General features: G+C 56.2%; 1 protein-coding gene across 1 annotated transcript in view; it reads right to left on the bottom strand.

Annotated features, from left to right (window-relative positions):
- The window catches only part of LOC122392301 (insulin-like growth factor 2 mRNA-binding protein 1), a 40,476-nt gene that overhangs the window by 15,873 nt on the left and 4,548 nt on the right, over positions 1–20,055 (bottom strand). The window contains exon 2 of the mRNA XM_043386997.1: positions 19,217–19,286. Within this exon, the coding sequence (XP_043242932.1) occupies positions 19,217–19,286 (70 nt within the window). The remainder of the gene's footprint in view (positions 1–19,216; positions 19,287–20,055) is intronic.

A 20,055-nucleotide genomic window follows, 5' to 3' on the forward strand; every position in this document is an offset into this window, starting at 1 on the left:
CGCGGCGGAGCGGCGCGATCAATATACCCGCCCGGGCCGCCCCGCACACACACACACGCACACACACACAGCCGGCGGCCGCCGTTAGGGCGCCAGTTTGTAACGATAGAGACGGCCGCCGAAAACAGACTCGAAACCAGCCGGCCGCGCCACCAGACACCGCCGCTACGTCTGGGGCCGCCGGCCCATGCCGGCCCATCCGAGAGACCCGGCTCGGCTCGCTGGCAGCGCGGTCGATTAATCGGATCGGTTTGACGTGATTACCGTCATGTCAAGCCGTCGATCGAAAAACTGGGCAGCGAGCGGCGCCGGCAGCGGTACGCTGTGCTGAGAGCCGGCCAGGCCCGGCCACCAGGCACCCCCACCCCGGTCTTGTCCCACCCCGGCCACCAGTCCCCCCAGCCCCGGCGATGGCCCGGCCCGGCCACCAGGCACCCCAGCCCCGGCGATGGCCCAGCCCGGCCACCAGTCACCCCAGCCCCGGCCACGGCCCAGCGCGACTGCGAGACGGGCCTGTCCTCACCCTGGTCCTGCGGCGCGGAGGAGAGCACCAACCTCACCTTGGCCCTCGCCCTGCAGCAAGCAGAAGGTCCACCCAACGGCGGTACCTACCAAAGAGAGCTAGCGCCCTCAGGCCGGAAAATTAACTATGGGTCAGTCTGTCCGTACCAAAAAAATTGACTGTGGGAGATCATAAACAGACCACATGCCAAGCGAAGCAAGTCAGAATATGAAACGGAAGCAGCGATATAAGACTTCCTGAAACGGCGATACGTTATGGTGTCATCGATTGATGATAAGAGGGTACCTGACAAATAATTCAGACCCTGGGATCGACTAGGCTAAAGATCGAGACATGTCCGTTTCTCAATCCATGCTCGCTCCATCATCCAGCATCCGAGCAGTAGCGGAAAATTGACGCGGCAATGGGCCGATACCTGCAGTGTCCCGCGTGGCCCGTCAAACGGCTTCTTTCGAGAGAGAAAAAAGATTACCATCAGTCGACATTCCCATGTTTGAACTAGATATCACTAATGATTAGTGTGCCTGTTTTGAGCACACGCTCGACTGCCAACCATTTAACGAAATGGAGCACGGAATCTCTTCCTTTGGAACTCTCCGCTGAACTCGGGGCATTACAAAATTCTGGTTAACATTCTTTACGTAAATTCTGGATATTTTCACCGTATTTGGAGTAATTTGATGCCATCCAGTTGAGGTCCGACAATCCGCAGGCCCCGGCCTTTCGAGACTGTGGGGGGTTAGTGGGGTCCCTGCTGTCCATCCTTTACCAGCAGCTCCTACCTGCCTGGGCACTTTTGACGACCACCTGGGCTTAGCTGATACCCTTTACGTCCTGCATCTTGGTTGAACCGCTAACTGTACCTAGTATGCATGGCGATGCTGAGAAGGAAGCCTCGGCATGCCTGCCACGTCGCCGTGTCGACAAAAAACAGAGCCGTTACGGCAGCAGAGCGGCGGCGGCGGCGGCGGGGAGCTCGCCGAAGCTCGCCACATCAGCGCCGCGGAGCGCTGGAAAACGGCCGCACGCCGGCTGGAGCTCACCACTCTGTGGCGCAGAGACCGGGCCGACACACACCAAACAGGGACGTCTCCGGACCGTCAGCCGGCACCTCACCGGGCCGGACAGCGGGCTGCTGGCGAGCTGGCTCCCCGGTACCCTGAACTCCCTCACCCTGACGTCGGTGGACGGTGCCAGTGCCGACCCCTGGCTCGTGTCCCCCGGCCGATCGTCGCAGACGGCCCGCTGGCGCGGTAGGCCCGGCGGCACGTTGGGTGGCTCGGTTTGTCCGCCGCCGTCAGGAAGACAGCGGCCGCCGCCCGCGGACACGCCGTATCAGCACCAGGCCCGCCGTGCGCCCGCCGTATCAGCACCAGGTCCGCCGTGCGCCCGGTGCCGGCCGCAAAAACCCGCCGCGCTGGCCGCACCACCTCGTGGACAGAGAGACGGACGCCGCCCGGCATGACGCCCTCAGGTGCCAGGAAACGGCCGAGTGATAGCGGGGAATCCGTCAAAGGGACGCGGACAAGCCTGTCTGAATGTCTGTCAACGTCGCGAAGGAGATCACATAGTTAACCCACTGACGAAGGACTCCGCCACCGGGGGAGGGGGGGGGGGGGGTCGCGGGGCCGCCCCCCCCCCAATAATTTCACTTCCGTACTGACACCTCAATGTATAAAACGATGCATTTTTGGGTCGGACCTGAAAATGTGGACAGTGGAGGAGCCCCTGCCACTGCCGCATGGCTGAACAACGATGCTGATAAGTACCGCTGGACCCCGCTCCGGCTGCCTGTGAGGCCTCTAATAGCTGTGGCGCAGCGGCGTTGGCCGTGTTCCGGCCCGGGTCCCGTGTCCCTTCACCCCGTCTTCCAGCTCCGGCTGCCTGTGAGGCCTGTGATACCTGTGGCGCGGCAGCGGCCGTGTCCCATCACCCCGTCTTCCAGCTCCGGCTGCCTGTGAGGCCTGTGATAGATAGCTGTGGCGGCGGTGCCCGTGTTCCGGCCCGTGTCCCGTGTCCCAGCTCCGGCTACCTGTGAGGCCTGTGATAGATAGCTGTGGCGGCAGCGGCCGTGTTCCGGCCCGTGTTCCGGCCCGTGTCCTGTGAGGCCTGTGATAGATAGCAGTGGCGGCGGCGGCCGTGTTCCGGCCCGGGTCCCGTGTCCCATCACCCCGTGTCCCAGCTCCGGCTACCTGTGAGGACTGTGATAGATAGCAGTGGCGGCAGCGGCCGTGTTCCGTGTCCGATCACCTGGCCAGCCGCTAATGAAATCGATAAGGTGCGGCCGCCGCCGCGCTCCAGCCCAACTGGGGCACAGGGGAGAGGGGGCAGGCCCCGGACTGACCGAGAGCAGCGGGACGGAATGGCAGAGGGACTGTGGGACGGACTGACGGATGCATACAGACCGCTGCCTGAAGGACAGACTCGCAGGCAGAGTGTTCAGTGTCCAGTGTCCACCACCAGCGCGGCGGCCGCTAGCCGCCGTCCACCGCGCGGCCGCCGCCCGGCACGGCTCGGCCAGGACCGCTCTCTGTCCTGCCTACCTGGTCAATTAGCACCGCCCTCTCGGTCGCCACTACAGAACTCAGAGGGTCCGACGGTCAGGGATTTGTGGCTGGGACGAGTGGTGCCGACCCCTCGCCGAGTGACCAGCGCTGGCCGCCGCCGGCCACGGTCACACACGCCCAGTCACCCTCTGAGCACCGGCAGAGCTCAGAACCCGCTGGCCCAGAGTCGCCGCCGCCCGGCATTCAGCGCACGGCGAGCTGGTCAAAAGCGACGACCCGTTCCGGACATTGGCGACGCACACATCGTCGACGTCGGCGGCCTCGATCGACCCGCGTCGGAGCCGGCGGGCGGCGGCGGCGGCCGGGACGGCTCGGCAAAAACAGCCGCTCCCGGGCGCCGCCGTCTGATTCGGTCGGGACGGACAGGCGCGCAGACAAACACCGGACCGGAGCCCGACGAAGTACCCGGTGTTTACGGTGTTCGGTGGACGTCTGTGGAGAGCCCAGTCACAAGTTCCCGTGGAGACCATCGATTAACCCGCGCCCCGTTGGGCTCTGCCGAGCAACGCGCCCGGTTGGGGGGGCCATTTTGCCCCCCCCCCTAAGATCTCGAGAACCACGCAACATAGCGACAAGCGGTAAACGGCGTTGGATAGCCCCAACGGGGAACTACCTTGTGAACCAATTTTATTGACCTAGGTCAAACCGATGACGTCACAGGTCAGGTCAAAGGTCCAATTTTCACCGTTTACAGGCATTTCAAGAAATGCGTTGTAAATTCGAGTAAAATGCATTTCATTGAAAATTATCGATGGGGAAACGCTCTTCAAACACATATTTTGCTATTTGAGGTCACTGATACCAGGTCAGGTCAGAGAGGTCAGGTCACGGGGGGGTCACAATATGAAAGTGTCGTGTGATACATGTTTTATGGTCCATTTTACATGACAAATGCGATTATGTGAGTCAGGCAGCCTTTGGGGCCAGCTTAGGTCACGTTTTGGTCAAGGTCAGGTCAAGGTCAGGTCAAGGTCAGGTCAAATTAGGTCAAATTTCAAAGTTAATATTTTTGCATAAAATGGGTATCGAATCGATGCAGCTCGTCACGGGGAGTTCAATGGTGGTCTTTGTTTTGCCGTACGTGGTCTAGAATCGCTAAAAATTGAGTTCAAAAATTTGACGTCATCATTTTTGAACAGTTTTTTTTCGCTATAACTTGGCCAAAAAACGAGATATCGATCTGAAATTTGGTATGTATATAGAAAAGCGCTGGGACTATCACATATATTCCGGTTTTTTCGAAATTCGGAAAAATTTTGGATTTTTTTCTAGTTTTTCTAAAAAAAAATCAATTTTTTGAATTTTATTGGGTCAAAAACCAAAAATTTTGAAAATCCGAGATGGCAGTTTTGTAGCGCCGCTTTTTGTCTACTAGACCATATAAAGAACTTTAAAATTGCTTGATAACTGTAGATTTGGTGAGCGTTTCAAGATTGCATGTTTTTTGCTCATTTTTGCTGGAACATGACCTCAGTTTGACCTCAAGAACTCCTGACCTAAGGTGACCTAAGACTTGAAATTTCGTGTGAAGGCGTCAAATTGATGCCCGGGAAGGTGCTGAAAATTTGGCGGCGCTGCGCGCCGCCGTTTTCTTGCTATTCAGGAAAAACCACAGGGGGGGCCAAAATGCCCCCCCCCCCCCCAACGGGGCGAGGGAGAGCCACCGAACATTCCTCCTATGCCCAATGGCCATTGCTAACGAATTCGATAAATGCACTTTATTAAGTCAGTAAGGAGTGGACCGGGAAAATAGAAACACCGCCCATTTGGCGACGACACGGGGACATATCTGAGGCTGGAGGCCGAACACGTCCTGGCGACCTCACCTCCGCGGCCCGCGGGACGGAGGTCGGAGCTAGAGTCGCACGAGCATTTGGCACTGGGTAAAACAATGCAGGTGCCCTATGAAAGAGTACCTTACTTCACACTTCCATTGCAACATCAATGCCAGTTCATAGTAACACATGCCGTTATTCATTTGCAGGAACCTTAATGGAAAAATATGAAAATCTTATAAATATCCAATGTGTGATATCCGTAGTTCGTAAGCATAGCACCAATAACATGCATTTCAGACTCGCTGTTGCCTGCCCAAGAGTGATTCACTTCACTGTTACCATCGGTGCCGGGTGCGTACTGTTTTCTGATAAACATTGCTAAGATTTGTACCTATACTGTGAGGAAAAAATCAATCGCTGCGACCTGCTCAAGAAACAAATGCCTCCTACTTCGCGCGAAGAAAACGGTTATTTTTTCATTCATTTCGCATAGTTCCCTATGCCCCCCCCCCCCGTTTCAGCCACCAGTGCAGTGGGCGACAATGTCTCTGCCCCAGACTCCCAAACTGAGCGGTGGCCGCGTGTGAGTGGTGGCGGCGTCACTGAGAGTCGGCGCGGTGCGTCACTGAGACCCGGCGCGGTGCGTCACTGAGAGTCGGCGCCGCACCGCTCGGCGCTCACACCGCGCCCAGCCACGCCGGTGAGGCGGAGCGCTGAAAACTGCGTGCACGCCGCGCAGCCTGGCCTTGAGGACGGCCGGCGCGCTGCGTGCAGTGCCGGAGGTGGGCGGCATTCCACCGGTCGGCCGTCCCCCGCAGCGCCGCCCGCCCGCGCCCCACGCACAAACGGGCCGGCTAAACGCACACAATGCGCCGCCGAACTGACGGAGCACCGGGCTGGGGAGGGAGGGGTGACCTCCGCGCGGCCGCCGACCGTCAACACCAACAGGGCGACAAGAGGGCGACACACCCCGCTCTGTGATCTGCCGCTGCGGCTGGTGAGCCGCTCGCCAAATAACGCAGGGCTGACTAGTGATCCATTCATTCCGTTCGTGTAGAGTCACGCCGGGGCTGGCTGGTGCGAATCGGGATCCGTTCGTCAAATCGTGCCGCGGCTGACTGCGGTGGCTGGTGAGCCAGCGTTGCACAGTGGCCCTTTTTCAGAATTAGCACGCATAAATTCAAAATATTTTTTCTCTTCTTTTGAGTAAAAAGCAGTCTAATCGTGTGCAAAACATTCCAAACTATCCGATGGTGCCATTTTTACCTCCTAAAAAATAATTATCTTTGGTAAAACTGACCGCAAAACCGAAGTTTGTCGAGAGGCGCGCGGACACCACCGGTGGACCCTAAAAAGTAGGGTGAGATGAACATCAATTTGTAAGGCTTTCGGTGAGAAAATATTAAAAATTAGTGGCATGACTGTGAAGCTGAGTTTACGTAGAAGCCCTAGAAACCACAATTTTCATTGTATAAACTTAAATAGACCACTTCTGCCGAATATTGTGGACACAATAACAGGACAATTATCAACTGGAGATGGCGGCATACATATGAAGCTTTATGTTAAGTAGCACACTCTGGAACATGTATTATACATCGTTCGAATCGCCGATCTCTTCTGACCATGTCCACCAAAGGGCATCGCGCCATTTTGCGCCGTTTTGCTTCTACGGTGGATAACGTGAGCCAGTTCAGTCCACGAGCGGCTGTGGCTCCTGTTCGATACGACTAAGCTCATTGACCTGGCTCGAAGCTGGTGTCACCTGGTGTGCGCCTAAATGTGGCTTGACTTTTGCCATAAGATGTGCTAATTGAAATGTCATGTAGGCATAACGCTGTGCTCAAGAAAAACTGTCCGATTTCTTGTCGCGTTTGATGTCCAAGCCGCACAAGTCCCGTGGTCGGAGCGGCCTGTCGCTGTTGGGCCGAATCTCCTTGGGCAGTTCGTTTCTTTTCTTCTCTTTGCATTGGCAGGGAACACGTCCTTGATCACGTGGTGATGTCTAGCACCACTTTCAGGTAATGTGGGAATTAATGCGTGCTAATTCTGAAAAAGGGCCACTGTGCGTTGGTCAAATCACGCTGGAGCTGGAGCCGACCGGAAGGCGGCGGTGTCCGAGAGGCCGCCATTTGGTCAGCGGGAGGTGCTCCCCGGGGCGGCATGGAACGGCAGAGTGGCCGCCGGGCACGGCTGGTAGGTATGTGTGGCCGGTGAGCACATCCTCAGAAACACGGCGGCAGCCATCAGTGGTTCCGCTGGGCCCGCCGTCAGCCGGGCGTCGCTGCCAGGCCCTCGCCGGCAGGGCCTTGGCCGGCCGCACGCACAGCGCCGGACCTCTCACGTGGCACGTCCGGTGAGAGCCGGTGAGCCGGTGGCCGCCATTGCAGCGTTGCACGCGGGGCGGGGCGGCCGTGCAGCCGGCAGCTGACGCCACCTGCCGGACCGTGACGTCACGGCCGGCCCACGTGACCGGCGATGGCGGCGGCGGACGGGAGGGGGGGGGGCGCGTGCCGGCGGCGTTGAGGTAGGCCCGGCTGATTCCAGCGGCGCGCGGACGGCGGACGGGCAGAGGCGCCGTCCACCGACGACCGCCGATGGACGGGGAGGGGCGCGGCCAGAGGAGCGCCCGGCACGGCGCGGCAGCGCAGGCCCCACGGCCGTCGGATGGCGCCGCGGCCGCCACACACATTGGAGGCCCTCCGACCGATTGGGTACGGGACCACAGCGGCATACTGGGGACGGCGTTCTCCCGTCAACAATGGCAGCGGAGGGGCGAACACTCACTCTCAACTGAACAGCTCGGACTGCAGCGCGCCGAGCGCACAGCTCTAATGAACTGAACAGTGGACAACCGCGGTGCAGGGTGAACAGCTCAGACTGCAGCGCGCCGAGCGCACAGCTGTAATGGACTGAACAGTGGACAACCGCGGCGCAGAGTGAACAGCTCTCGTGAACTAAACCAAGACTACAGAAAGGACCGCGCGCAGCTGAGTGTGGTGAACCGTACATTTACATACAGCCGCGGAACAAGGAGAACAGCAATGGACCGAGCCGCAACACGCCGAGCGCACGGCTCCAATAGGCTGCCGGCTGGCCACTGGTCAGCAGCCTGGGAAGGGAACGGCGACTTCACAAATACATCGGGCATCTAAATGAAATAAAATCACTGACTTTTACCCTCGAAGGCGTCGAAAATTGGCGAGGATGAACAAGAACTTCAGTTATATAGTGTAGCATTCAACCCGACGTCCAATACCACATTGTCTCTGCCAATGGCAAGAGTCTCCACCTCGGCATAGTATAAAGGAATTCTGAAAATGAGTAGAGGGAAATGCACAATAGAGGTAAAATAATACAGGTATAGGTATAATATAGGCACAATAATTAGCACTACAGCCTACAGGCATCAGTTCTTCATGTTGCAAACATTTTCGCATACCATTATACTTTGGCGATCAGTTTAGCCTTGTTATGCACCTGGTCCATTAAGTTTTTTTTTCGTCCAAGCGTGCAATCTGCAGCTGCAGGCTGCAACAATAAGCAGCGCCAGCTTTTGCCGTAACTTTTTTCAGCTCCTCAATATTGCTCATCAGTGCGCATATAAAAACAGCGAGCAAAAACTATGCAAATACAATGCCCGTGCACGCGCTGGTGCCCTGAGCCCGCCCGAGAGACCGGGCTTCATTCAGGCCGGGTCCACCCGATCCGGAGCCGGCGTGGGTAGCACGCGCTCTGGATTGTCATTTTTCTGTTTGGGGGGGGGGGGGCGGCCGCCGGCTCACTGTCCCAGTGCGGCTCAGTGCGACTTTTTGTCCAGATAGGAGAGACAGTGGACGGGGCACCCCGCACAACAGGCGCCGCCCGCACCCGAGGGTATTAGGGCGTTTTTGCGCGGCGCTCAAAAACGGCCACAGCCGGTCGGCCGGCCGGCGCGCGGCGCAGGCGCGACGCGCCCGGGCGGGTCCGTTTTTATAGAGCTGGCTGCCGGCGTGTGTTGTCGCGCCAGCCGGCACAGGCAGGCGGGGAGGCAAGGCATACGCAACCGAAGTCGTGACGTCACGATAAGTGGCTGGGGCATAATCAGCTGACGGCCCCGTGCTAAAGCAATGGGGCAATATTTTGCCGATCTTTCCCAAGAAAACTGGACCTAGTTAGATAGTTTTAGTAGCTGAATTTAGGACAACGATGTATGATCTATTTTTCTATGAAAAAATATTGCAAAATCTAACAACGCAAAGCACAAAATTTCGTGAAAACCTAATTGGCGGCGAAGTTGACGCAGAAATACAAAACATTTTAGATCAAGAGGTTTAAAATAATGAATTTAAAATAAAAAAGAGTTTCAAAATAACTTATATGGTGAATTTTCTCCTTTGCTTTTTACGAATAAAAATTATTTATCCAGCTCAAACTCAAATATGTCAAACCTTACGCATCAAAATCCTCCCGACGCGGTCACAGTTCGCATCTCAAGGTCATGTATTTGGTGCGTCAAGTTCGCCGCCCGTAACAATTTCGCGAAATTCGGTCCTTTCCGCTTTGAAACATAGCATTTTTTGGGCGTAGAAAAACAGAATATACTCAGTTTACCTAGAAACTGGCCCCCAAACTATCTAACTAGGTCCAGTTTGTTCTAAAAATGCTGATAAAATTTCGTCCCATTGCTTTAACACAGGGCCGTCAGCTGATTATGCCCCAGCCAGTAGTCATGACGTCACACTTCGGTTGCGTATAGGGAGGGAAGGAGGGAGGCAGCGGCACAGGGAGCCAGGGAGAGGCACCGATACAGGGCAGGCGGCGCGATGGGCTGGACTTCTCAGACGATCACTGTCGCAGCAGGGGCCACCGTTTATCCATCCACGGCGCCACAACTCCCACGGCAACAGCTCGAGAGCTTCAGCCACATCTACTGGCCGATCCGCTCTTCACCGGCGCGCCAAACTCTGGACGAGACTTCCACTGAGTCTACATCAACCAAATCAGCGCCACAAGGTTCGCCTTTCGACGTTCGTCTGTCCCGATCAGTGGGCGCGGGTAGCCGGTCGGGCGTCGAGCAGGCCTGTTGCCGGCGCCCACCCGGCGCCCCTGTACGTGGTACATACGGCCGACCGGCGCCCACCCGGCGCCCTGTCTGTGAGACGGCCGGCCGGCGCCCACCCGGCGCCCCTGTCCGTGGTACATACGGCCGACCGGCGCCCACCCGGCGCCCTGTCTGTGAGACGGCCGGCCGGCGCCCACCCGTCCCGGCGCCCCCGTCCGTGGTATGGCCTCCCTGGCACGGCGAGTCGGCCGGCGGCCCTGAATGGGGTCACCTCCGCCAGCAAAAAGTCACCGTCCGAGGCGGCCGCGGTGGCGACGGCGGCCGCTCACAGGAACATAAGGGCTGGCCGCTTTGAAACCGAGCCTCTTGGGCAAAGCTCGGTGCGGAAAGAAGGATCTCCATGATAATGACCACCACAACAGAAACTGGACGTCACGGTTGGGCAGTTTGCACGTCATGCATCGATGACTATTACACACATACATACAGTGGTCATATGCAGCTTAAGCTACCTTCGCGAGGATGTTATGTACGAGGTTGGCTCAAAAAGCTGCCTGAAGAGCGTCAACAACATATGTACAGAGCTGAGTCGGTGAGTGAGAGGCGTTGGAGGCGGCGCGGCGGCCCAGTGGAGAGGGGCCGCCGCCCTCCCGCTCCACCCGCGCGATAAGCAATCAGTGCGAGCTGCCGCCTAGCCCGCGCTGGCAATCGCCCACTTGTTCCACTCGGCGACTTCAGCGACAGGCTATCTATCGGGGCCGCCGGGGCGCCCGGCACTCTACTGGCGGTGGCGCCGGCGTCACGGGACGCACCACAGCCAACAGCGCACTCTCCGGCCCTGCTAATACAGCCCTGGGCCGTTCAGCACACAGTGTTCTGCCTTCACGGCGCCAAACCACGGCTCCTGCCAGCCGCAATGCCTCCACTGCCGTCCGTCCGTCGGTCCGTCGGCGGTTCGGTTCTGTCGTTCTGGCGGCGTTTTTGCCCGGGTCAGGGCCGGCCGGCCGGGCGAGGCGGCCCACATCGCCAAAAAACCACCGCCTCAGGCAGGCGCCGTCCGCGGCGGGCCCGGCAAAAACACCGACCAGCCGACCAACACGCAGAGGGACACAGAGAGCATATATGTATAGCTGACACAGAGATTGACACAGAGAGCACAGAGAGCACAGAGAGCTGACACAGAGAGCACAGAGAGCACAGAGAGCTGACACAGAGCTCACACAGAGAGCACAGAGAGCTGACACAGAGAGCACAGACAGCCGACACAGGGAGCACAGACAGCCGACACAGGGAGCACAGACAGCCGACACAGAGAGCTGACACAGAGAGCATAGAGAGCACAGAGAGCACATAGCCGACACAGATGTGTAAGAGCAGTCAATCAGCCGCCTGGCACACAAAGGCGCCCAGAGAGCTGACAGAGGCGCCCAGAGAGCTGACAGAGGAGCCCAAAGAGCTGACAAAGGAGCCCAGAGAGCTGACACAGGGAGCACAGAGAGCTGACACAGGGAGCACAGACAGCCGACACAGAGAGCTGACACAGAGAGCATAGAGAGCACAGAGAGCACATAGCCGACACAGATGTGTAAGAGCAGTCAATCAGCCGCCTGGCACACAGAGGCGCCCAGAGAGCTGACAGAGGAGCCCAGAGAGCTGACAGAGGAGCCCAGAGAGCTGACAGAGGAGCCCAGAGAGCTGACAGAGGAGCACGGAGAGCTGACAGAGGCGCACAGAGCCGGCACATCAGAGGTCCAGTCAGGGCGGCCTGCAGCGGTGTCAGGTCAGGGCGGGTGTCCGTGTAGGAGGAACATCACCCCGTCAGGGCGGCCCGGCGCGCCCCCGCCCGCCGGCCGTGTCGTCAGCCGGCCTTGGCGCTCCGGCGCCGTTTTTGCCCTGAGTGCCCTGTAAGCTGCCAGCCGGGGCCGGTCGGCCGACTGAGGGCTGAGCAGGCGGCGGCGCACACCGACAAAAAGGACCCGGTCAGACGGCCGGCGACAGCCCGCCAGTCCCGGCTCAGCATTGCTCAGGTCAGGTCAGCTCGGCCCGCTGGGCGGACGCGGTCAGACGCGACTCCCGGCCCGCCCCCTCCGCCGGCCGGTCCGGCAGCCAACTCGGCCCGCCACACAGCACAACCGAGCAGCGCGCCGTCGGCCCGTCGGTGCCGACAGGGTGCCAGCCGGTCCTAGGCCAACACGGACCGCCGAGCGCCGGCCGCCGCCGCCGCCGCCGTCGGCCAGGTACCGCCGGAGCCGGAGCCGGAGCCGCAGCCGCGCTCAGCGGTATTGATCGACCGAGGGTGTCTGACAGCCGAGGGGACGAGACGCGCCGTCTGACAGCGGGACGGGCTGTCCTGACAACGGACAGCGGGACAGCGGGACGGGCCGTCTGACAGTGGGACGGGCCGTCTGACAGCGGGACAGCGGAACTGGCCGTCTAACAGCGGGACGGGCCGTCTGAGAGCGGAACTGGCCGTCTGACAGCGGGACAGCGGGACGGGCCGAGGGGGCGAGACTAACAGCGGAACAGCGGGGCAATGGGACTCTGGCCGTTCGTCCTGCAGGCAGGCAGCGGCAGCGGCAGGACGGGCCGAGGGGACGAGACGCGCCGTCTAACAGCGGACAGCGGGACTGGCCGCCCGACAGGCCGAGGGGGCGAGACTAACAGCGGGACAGCGGGGCAGGCCGTCTGTCTGACAGCCGGCAGGTCACATTCTGACAACGGGACCCAGCACCGACAGCGGGACCGGCCGTTTGACAGCGGGACTGGCCGCCGTAACAACGTGAATGACGGTTCGTTTTCTTCGTTGTGAACAAAACGACCAAATTTCGTCCATTTTGAGGAGGGGCAAATGCCCCCCCCCCCTGGATCCACCGGTGACGGTAGGGAATTATGAGTACCTATAGGAATAAATAGTTACTCTGGACGGAACTTCACGCTAGCATTGCTCATCAGTTGTAAATCTTCATCATTCTACGCAATAGTCATTATACAAACGTGGCAGGAACGGGGCGGAAAATATGCGCTGCATTTCCCACGCCAATCAGAGCTATTCCATGGTAGACCGTAGGGTCTACTGACCTAAGCAGGCCTAAAACGGCTGCAAGGTGTGATACTCCAGAATGGTCTAAGAGAATCGCACCAAAATTTAGGGACTCACGCCAATCTTACGGTTGTTTGATGAAACTCGAAGCTGGTGTAAGGGGATCAGTTGGTGTAACGCATCAAGTCCGAAGCGCCCTAATTTAGGGGTTACAGGACAATTCGCCGAACTGCATTTTGCCGAATGCTTATTCGCCGAATGTCAATATGTCGAATGCAGTTTGCCGACGTCTTTTTGCCGACGTGTCAAAAGGGCGAAGTGCTAAAAGTCGAAATGCAATTTGCCGACATGCCTTTTTGCCGACGTGCAATAAGCCGAACATGTCAATTTGCCGAAATGTCAATTTGCCGAAAGGTCAATTAGTCGAAATGTCAATTCGCCGAAATGCTAATTTGCCGAAATGCTAATTAGTCGAAATGTAAATTTGCCGAAATGTCAATTTGCCGAAATGTCAATTAGTCGAAATGTCAATTCGTCGAAATGCTAATTTGCCGAAATGCTAATTAGTCGAAATGTAAATTTGCCGAAGTGTCAATTAGTCGAAATCTCAATTTACCGAAAAGTCAATAAGTCGAAACGTCAATTTGCCGAAATGCCAATTAGTCGAAATTAACCTAACCTAACCTAACCTGACCCATAAGTATTAACTTTAGGACCGACTCGCTTTTCAAAGCTAGAAACCCACTTACATGTCACCAAAGTATAAGAAAAACATAACTAAACCTTACCTTACCTGACCTACTGATTTTTGCCTACCCGTGGATAAGGAAGAAGATACATTAATAGATTGCAGACAATGATAAGTCAATTATTTTTAGGTTAAGTGGTTGTGCATCAGGCTTCAGGCCGAAGGCCTGAAGCCAGATACACAACAATTTAACCCTCACCGGACCCGAATGTCAATATGTCGAATGCATTTTGCCGACGTGTCTTTTTGCCAACGTGTCAAAAGGGCGAAGTGCTAAAAGTCGAAATGCAATTTGCCGACATGCCTTTTTGCCGACGTGCAATAAGCCGAAAATGTCAATTTGCCGAAATGTCAATTTGCCGAAAAGTCAATTAGTCGAAATGTCAATTCGCCGAAATGCTAATTTGCCGAAATGCTAATTAGTCGAAATGTAAATTTGCCGAAATGTCAATTTGCCGAAATGTCAATTAGTCGAAATGTCAATTCGTCGAAATGCTAATTTGCCGAAATGCTAATTAGTCGAAATGTAAATTTGCCCAAGTGTCAATTAGTCGAAATGTCAATTTACCGAAAAGTCAATAAGTCGAAATGTCAATTTGCCGAAATGCCAATTAGTCGAAATTAACCTAACCTAACCTAACCTGACCCGTAAGTATTAACTTTAGGACCGACTCGCTTTTCAAAGCTAGAAACCCACTTACATGTCACCAAAGTATAAGAAAAACATAACTAAACCTTACCTTACCTGACCTACTGATTTTTGCCTACCCGTGGATAAGGAAGAAGATACATTAATAGAATGCAGACAATGATAAGTCAATTATTTTTAGGTTAAGTGGTTGTGCATCAGGCTTCAGGCCTTCGGCCTGAAGCCAGATACACAACAATTTAACCCTCACCGGACCTATTGGTTTTCTACATACGCGCCGGCCGAGGTGGTAATTGCTGAAAGGCGATTTGCCGAATGCATTTCGCCGAATGTCATTTTGCCGATGTGCTTTTTGCCGACCTGTCAAAAAGTCGAAATGCCATTTGCCGAAATGCTGATTAGTCGTTTCGCCCCTGATGGAGCTGGCGCGTCGCGGAAAAAACGAGCGTGTGCGCCGTTACGAGACGCAGAGATTGGTACCCGATTTTAAGGTCCTACGTCAACCGGTGACCTCTAAGGTCAGGTCAAGTGCCCCAAGGTACGGTTCAGTTTTTGGCGAATAACTTCGCCACAAAGGGCCGCAGGGCCGCGATTTTGGCAGCATCGTGTTTGCCTTGCTTAGGCGCGTCAAATGATATAATTTTTAATTGGGTCCGTTCAACTTAGGGTGTTGACCTCAGGTCACGGTCAGGTCAGCACCCCCCGGTCATGAAGTTGGTGGAAAGAGGTCATGTCGCATATCATTAGATTCGGCAGGTATTCTTGAGTCCATTGGTGGCTTTCCCGACTCGCTAGCTCAATTTGATCGGGAGTTATTGACGAAAAACGAATATGACCTTGATGACGTCATAAATGACGTCACGCAAGGTCAATATTGCAAAAGTTACGCATCTAACCTTGCAAGGAGTGCGTCAAATCACGATTCTGTGTGCTTGAGATAGTTAGAGGTCGTTCCCGGCGCCAGAATAGCAGTTTTCATTTTTCTTCTTGACTTAGATATAATGGTGAGGTCACGAAAATGACCTGACCTCGTCCTCAAATAACCTTTAGGAAAATCTGAGATATACAAGCTGTGAGAATCGTAATGGATATTAGGTCCTGCAAGTTTCATTTCCCTGTGAAAACTCCTCTGGCCGTGAGGGCGTTGCGAAGTTGCGACATCTGAAGACCGTGCAGAGGTTCACTTATGACGTCATAGGTCGGTGACCTGACCTGACCCGAAAATGCGGTTGATGTAAAAAGATCCGGCTTGAATCAAAGGTCAGCTATGCAAAGTTTCAGCTCTATCGCCAGCGTGTTCGGAGCTATCGCGAAAAAAAACCTATGGGGGTGCGGCACCCGCACCCCCCTCGGCCGGCGAGGGTTAACCTAAAAATATTTGACTTACTTTTGCCTGTAATATCTCCTAAGGCATTGCCTTCGGCACTGCACTGCTTCGCCACGAGCAATTTGATGTTTATTTCCACATGGTATTGGTGCTTTTAAACTTGCTTGTGCCATGAATAATTATTAGTTATGAAATCAGGAGGTCAAAGGATATCATGTGATTTGCTTCTTACTTGGGGATTGCACCAAAAGTAAATTGGTGATCGGTCCTAAGTAAATAAACACCACCTAACCCAATCTAACCTAACCAAGGTTTGCAGATTGACATTTCGGCAAAGCTATATTTCAACTAATTGACATTTCGGCAAACTGCCAATTCGGCAGATTGACATTTCGGCAAATTGACTTTTCGGCAAATTGACATTTCGGCAAATTGACATTTCGGGAAATTTACATTTCGACTAATTTACATTTCGACTAATCGACATTTCGGCAAATCACATTTCGGCAAATTTACATTTCGACTAATAGGCATTTCGGCAAATTGGCATTTCGGCAAAAAGGCATGTCGGCAAATGGCATTTCGACTTTTAGCATTTCGACTTTTTGACACGTCGGCAAAAAGCACATCGGCAAAATGACATTCGGCGAAATGCATTCGGCAAAATGACATTCGGCGAAATGCATTCGGCAAAATGACATTCGGTAAATCGCCTTTCGGAAATTTGTCCGGACACCAATTTAGGTCCCTTGGCTCCAAAGATTTTCAAAGATTACTGGCGTGTGTCCATGCATCGGCCAACAATACCACAGCTCGTGCTCATGAAGCAGCCAGGGCTAAAACGGCGCAGAGGAGGGGTTGTTTCAGCAGGTGATGTCACAGTTTAGCGGCGCCAGACACTCGCGCCCTGGTCAGGATGGATCTGAAATTCTGAACGCACTGGCTCGTCCGGCGCCAGTTGAAATCGAGTCCGTCCCTCCACGGACGCGATTTCAAAGGCGAGCGTAAGTGGAGAATCGTCAAAGCACCACGAGAGCACGCTCTCTAGGGCAAGCACAAATTGCGCAATAAAATTATTGTACCCGCTCAGTAGAGATATGCTTCTCCAAAATCTCCAGCGACTCTATTGTGCAGCGACTTCAATGTAGGTAATTGTGCATGAAGAAACTATGAAAAATATTTGGTGTGAAGTTTTCAATTTCAGAATGTGACTCATTTGAGCGAGGTGCCCGAGTACCCTGAAAGCCCCATTTAGTCTGCGCCAATCGCCATGCAGCAAACCGTTAACAGAGCAGCTCTCTAAAGTCTTAGGCCTAATGGGCCTAGCAGACGTCCCTCATTTCAACCAATGCCCGCTGCTTCGCACGCGTATAGATAGATACATATGATGTTTGCTCTCTTTTTTTTTTGTATGACTGGTTTCGGGAACGCCCATGGATTTTGGTAGCCTCTGTCCTGACTCCTGCGTTTAGGTATACGCCGGGCCGCCGTTCACTCAATATACCCAGGAGCCGCCGAGCCCTTGGCCGAGCCTATTTTTCGCCAAAACATAACATAACATGCATTCTCCGACGCCGGCAGGTGCGGAGGTGAGTCCGGTGAGTCGGCTGGCGTAGACCGGGCTAATTTCCGACCAGGTGCGCCGTACGCACGCTGTCTGGTGATGAGGGCACCTCCGGCCGCGGATTCCCATATGGCAGAAGCCGCACAACAGACGCGGCGGCCGGCTCAGCTGCGAATGGATCACCTATTGAGCCGGTACCGACACGGCCACTGAATCCCACCGGGCCTCGAGGAAATCCTCAGACTCTGGACGCGTGTCACCACATCGGTGTCAGTGGCTCAACTCCTCTCAATGGCGCAGATTTCCGAAATGAATTAAAGTGGTGGTTCTGGTTTACTATGGGGCCTATGCCAGCGAAACGCTTATCGCACTGTCGTTCATTGCTCATACCACGGAATGTCGACTGGCGTGGAACGGTCTGCGCTGCTCCCCGGCCGAGACCGTGGGAGCCGATACACGGCGCACGCGTCTAGACGTGTCCGGCATAATCAGCCCAGTGTGGCCGGGTGAAGGGCTCGCGTGTTTCACACCCGTATCAAACGGCGCTCCGCTGACGTCACGGGCCGACGGCCCAGCTCGGCTCGGCCCGGTGGCCGGGCCGCCGCAGTCCGCACGGCTCCTTGGGTCCGTCGGCGGTGGGCAGAGCCATGAGGGGCGTCGGCTCCGGCGCCCGGCTCTGTCGACACTTCCGGGGCCACAGCTGCACCGTCCGGTGCCCGGGGTCGGAGAGCAGAGCCACTCGGGGCGGTGGCTGGGCTGTCATAGGGCGACACTGTCCTCGGAAAACAGCAAAACTGTCTCTAACGATAAAACCCGAGGTACTTATCACGCAAAATAGGACATAAAATTCCTGGGTAATGTGCTCACATGAGAAAATCATATACCAGAACGGCGGGAACCACTGACCGCTGACCAGGGGCCTGTGGAGCCTGACGGCGATAGACCTCGGACTTGCCTCCTCGTATGAGTGGGATCGGAGGGTCATACCGCTACGTGTGCTCAGTGGGTTAACTGCCCCCTCCCCACCCCCCCACCCCCCACCCCCACCCCGACGGCGACGAAGAGGTCCTCTAAATAAGAACCAGGGGAACGGGCGGGTAGCCTCCTCTGCACGGAGAATGGGTGGCGCACGGCCACCGGCACCCGACGTCCCCTGTCTGCCCTGTGCCCCCCCCCCCCCTCCGATCGGTCCGCCGGCCATGGCAGGGAGCGATCCCCTGTCTGCCCCTGTGCCCCCTCCGATCGGTCCGCCGGCCAGAGCACGGAGCGGTCCCTCTCTGCTGCCCCTGTATGTACCCCCTCCGATCGGCCGCCGGCCAGAGCACGGAGCGGTAACCGGCCGGAGATGAAGGGGCGTCCCCTGCCGCCGTCGGCCCGGCCCGAGGCTATTTCGGGCGGCGCGGCCTGCTCCGAGGCTATTTCGGGTGGCGCGGGCGGCTGAGTGGTGTCGGCCGGTGCGGGCCAGCGCCACCGGATGGGGTTACACCGGCGGCCAGCGGCCACGGACCGATGGACTAACCGACCAATATGATTATGGACTGACCGAGCAGTGGACTCACCGACTGACCGAGCGATGGACCGCCCGACCGACGGACCGCCGGACCGATGACGGACTGACAAGCTAGCGGACTGCTGAACTGACGGGCCGATGGACTGACGGACTGAGAGGCCCGGATCGACGGACCGAGACCGACGGACCGATGCACTGAGCCTCGGGATACGGGACGCTGGACCCACGGTCTAAGCCCAGGGGATCCTACGTTTGAACACGGCCTTTGGTGACGTGCGGACAAACCATTCACGTAAAACCCTTCCACCTTTTCCATCGTATATGCAGCCTCTGGTCCGACTACCCCTGAAGTTGTCTTGTCTCGTCACCGTGAATATTCAATACTACTGAGTCCGTACTCGGTACTAGACTACTCGGTATCCCGTACTCGGTACTCGGTACTCTGTACTCTGTACTCGGTACTCACCCTTTCCGGGCTCCGGCGGCGGGCGAGACGGAGGGCTCCACCAGCAGCGGCATCCCCATAAAATTGAAGCCTGCCAAAGGAGCATACAGTGGCGTCAGCGCCCAGCGACGGCCGTCGGTACCGGCGACCAGCGACTGGCAGTGGGGACTGGGGCACGACAGCTGACTCAGCCGCCCGCTCCATACCGGGCACTCGTAAACCTCCCAGCACGGCGAGAACATATCCAATAATCAGAGCAGCACAATGCAGCGAGACGTCCGTACAAGGCGCCGAACATGGCGGTGTGCGGATCGAGGGTTTAGATGTAAATTAAACACATGGTACACTAGGTTACACTTACAGGTAATAAAAAGGGTACAGCGAATCCACCCATGAGAAAAATCTAGACACCTGAAGTGCGTCATTCGCAGGAACTGCGACGTTAATCAATGAACTGCAAGAAGCACGGCAAAGCGCTGAACCGCAGGACGCACAGCGGGCACGACGCAGCCCAAACCAGGCCTGAGACGACTAGGTGACTAAACAGAATGATCGGGAGCGTTTAGGCGACTGCCGCATCGTCAATAAAGCGTCAACGGGTCGTATGGCCCGGGCGCACAGTTGCATACATTACATAGCACATACTTTGTCGGCAGCGGATAATTTACAATTTATGAGCCGGATCCGACTGTATGAATACGGACGAAGTTCCGCGTTCAGAGGCTGCTTTTGGAGCCACCCCCGGGCGCAGTCACGGGAGAGATCGCGTTAGGTGTGCGCCGTGCATGTCGACAGCCTTAGGCGCACCAGCTTACACACTGCCAGCATACTTTGCCCAGTGACATGCATTCAAATATATA

The sequence above is a fragment of the Amphibalanus amphitrite genome, unplaced genomic scaffold (assembly GCF_019059575.1).
Source record: "Amphibalanus amphitrite isolate SeventyFive unplaced genomic scaffold, NRLGWU_Aamphi_draft 000480F_arrow, whole genome shotgun sequence".
NCBI lineage: Eukaryota > Metazoa > Arthropoda > Thecostraca > Balanomorpha > Balanidae > Amphibalanus > Amphibalanus amphitrite.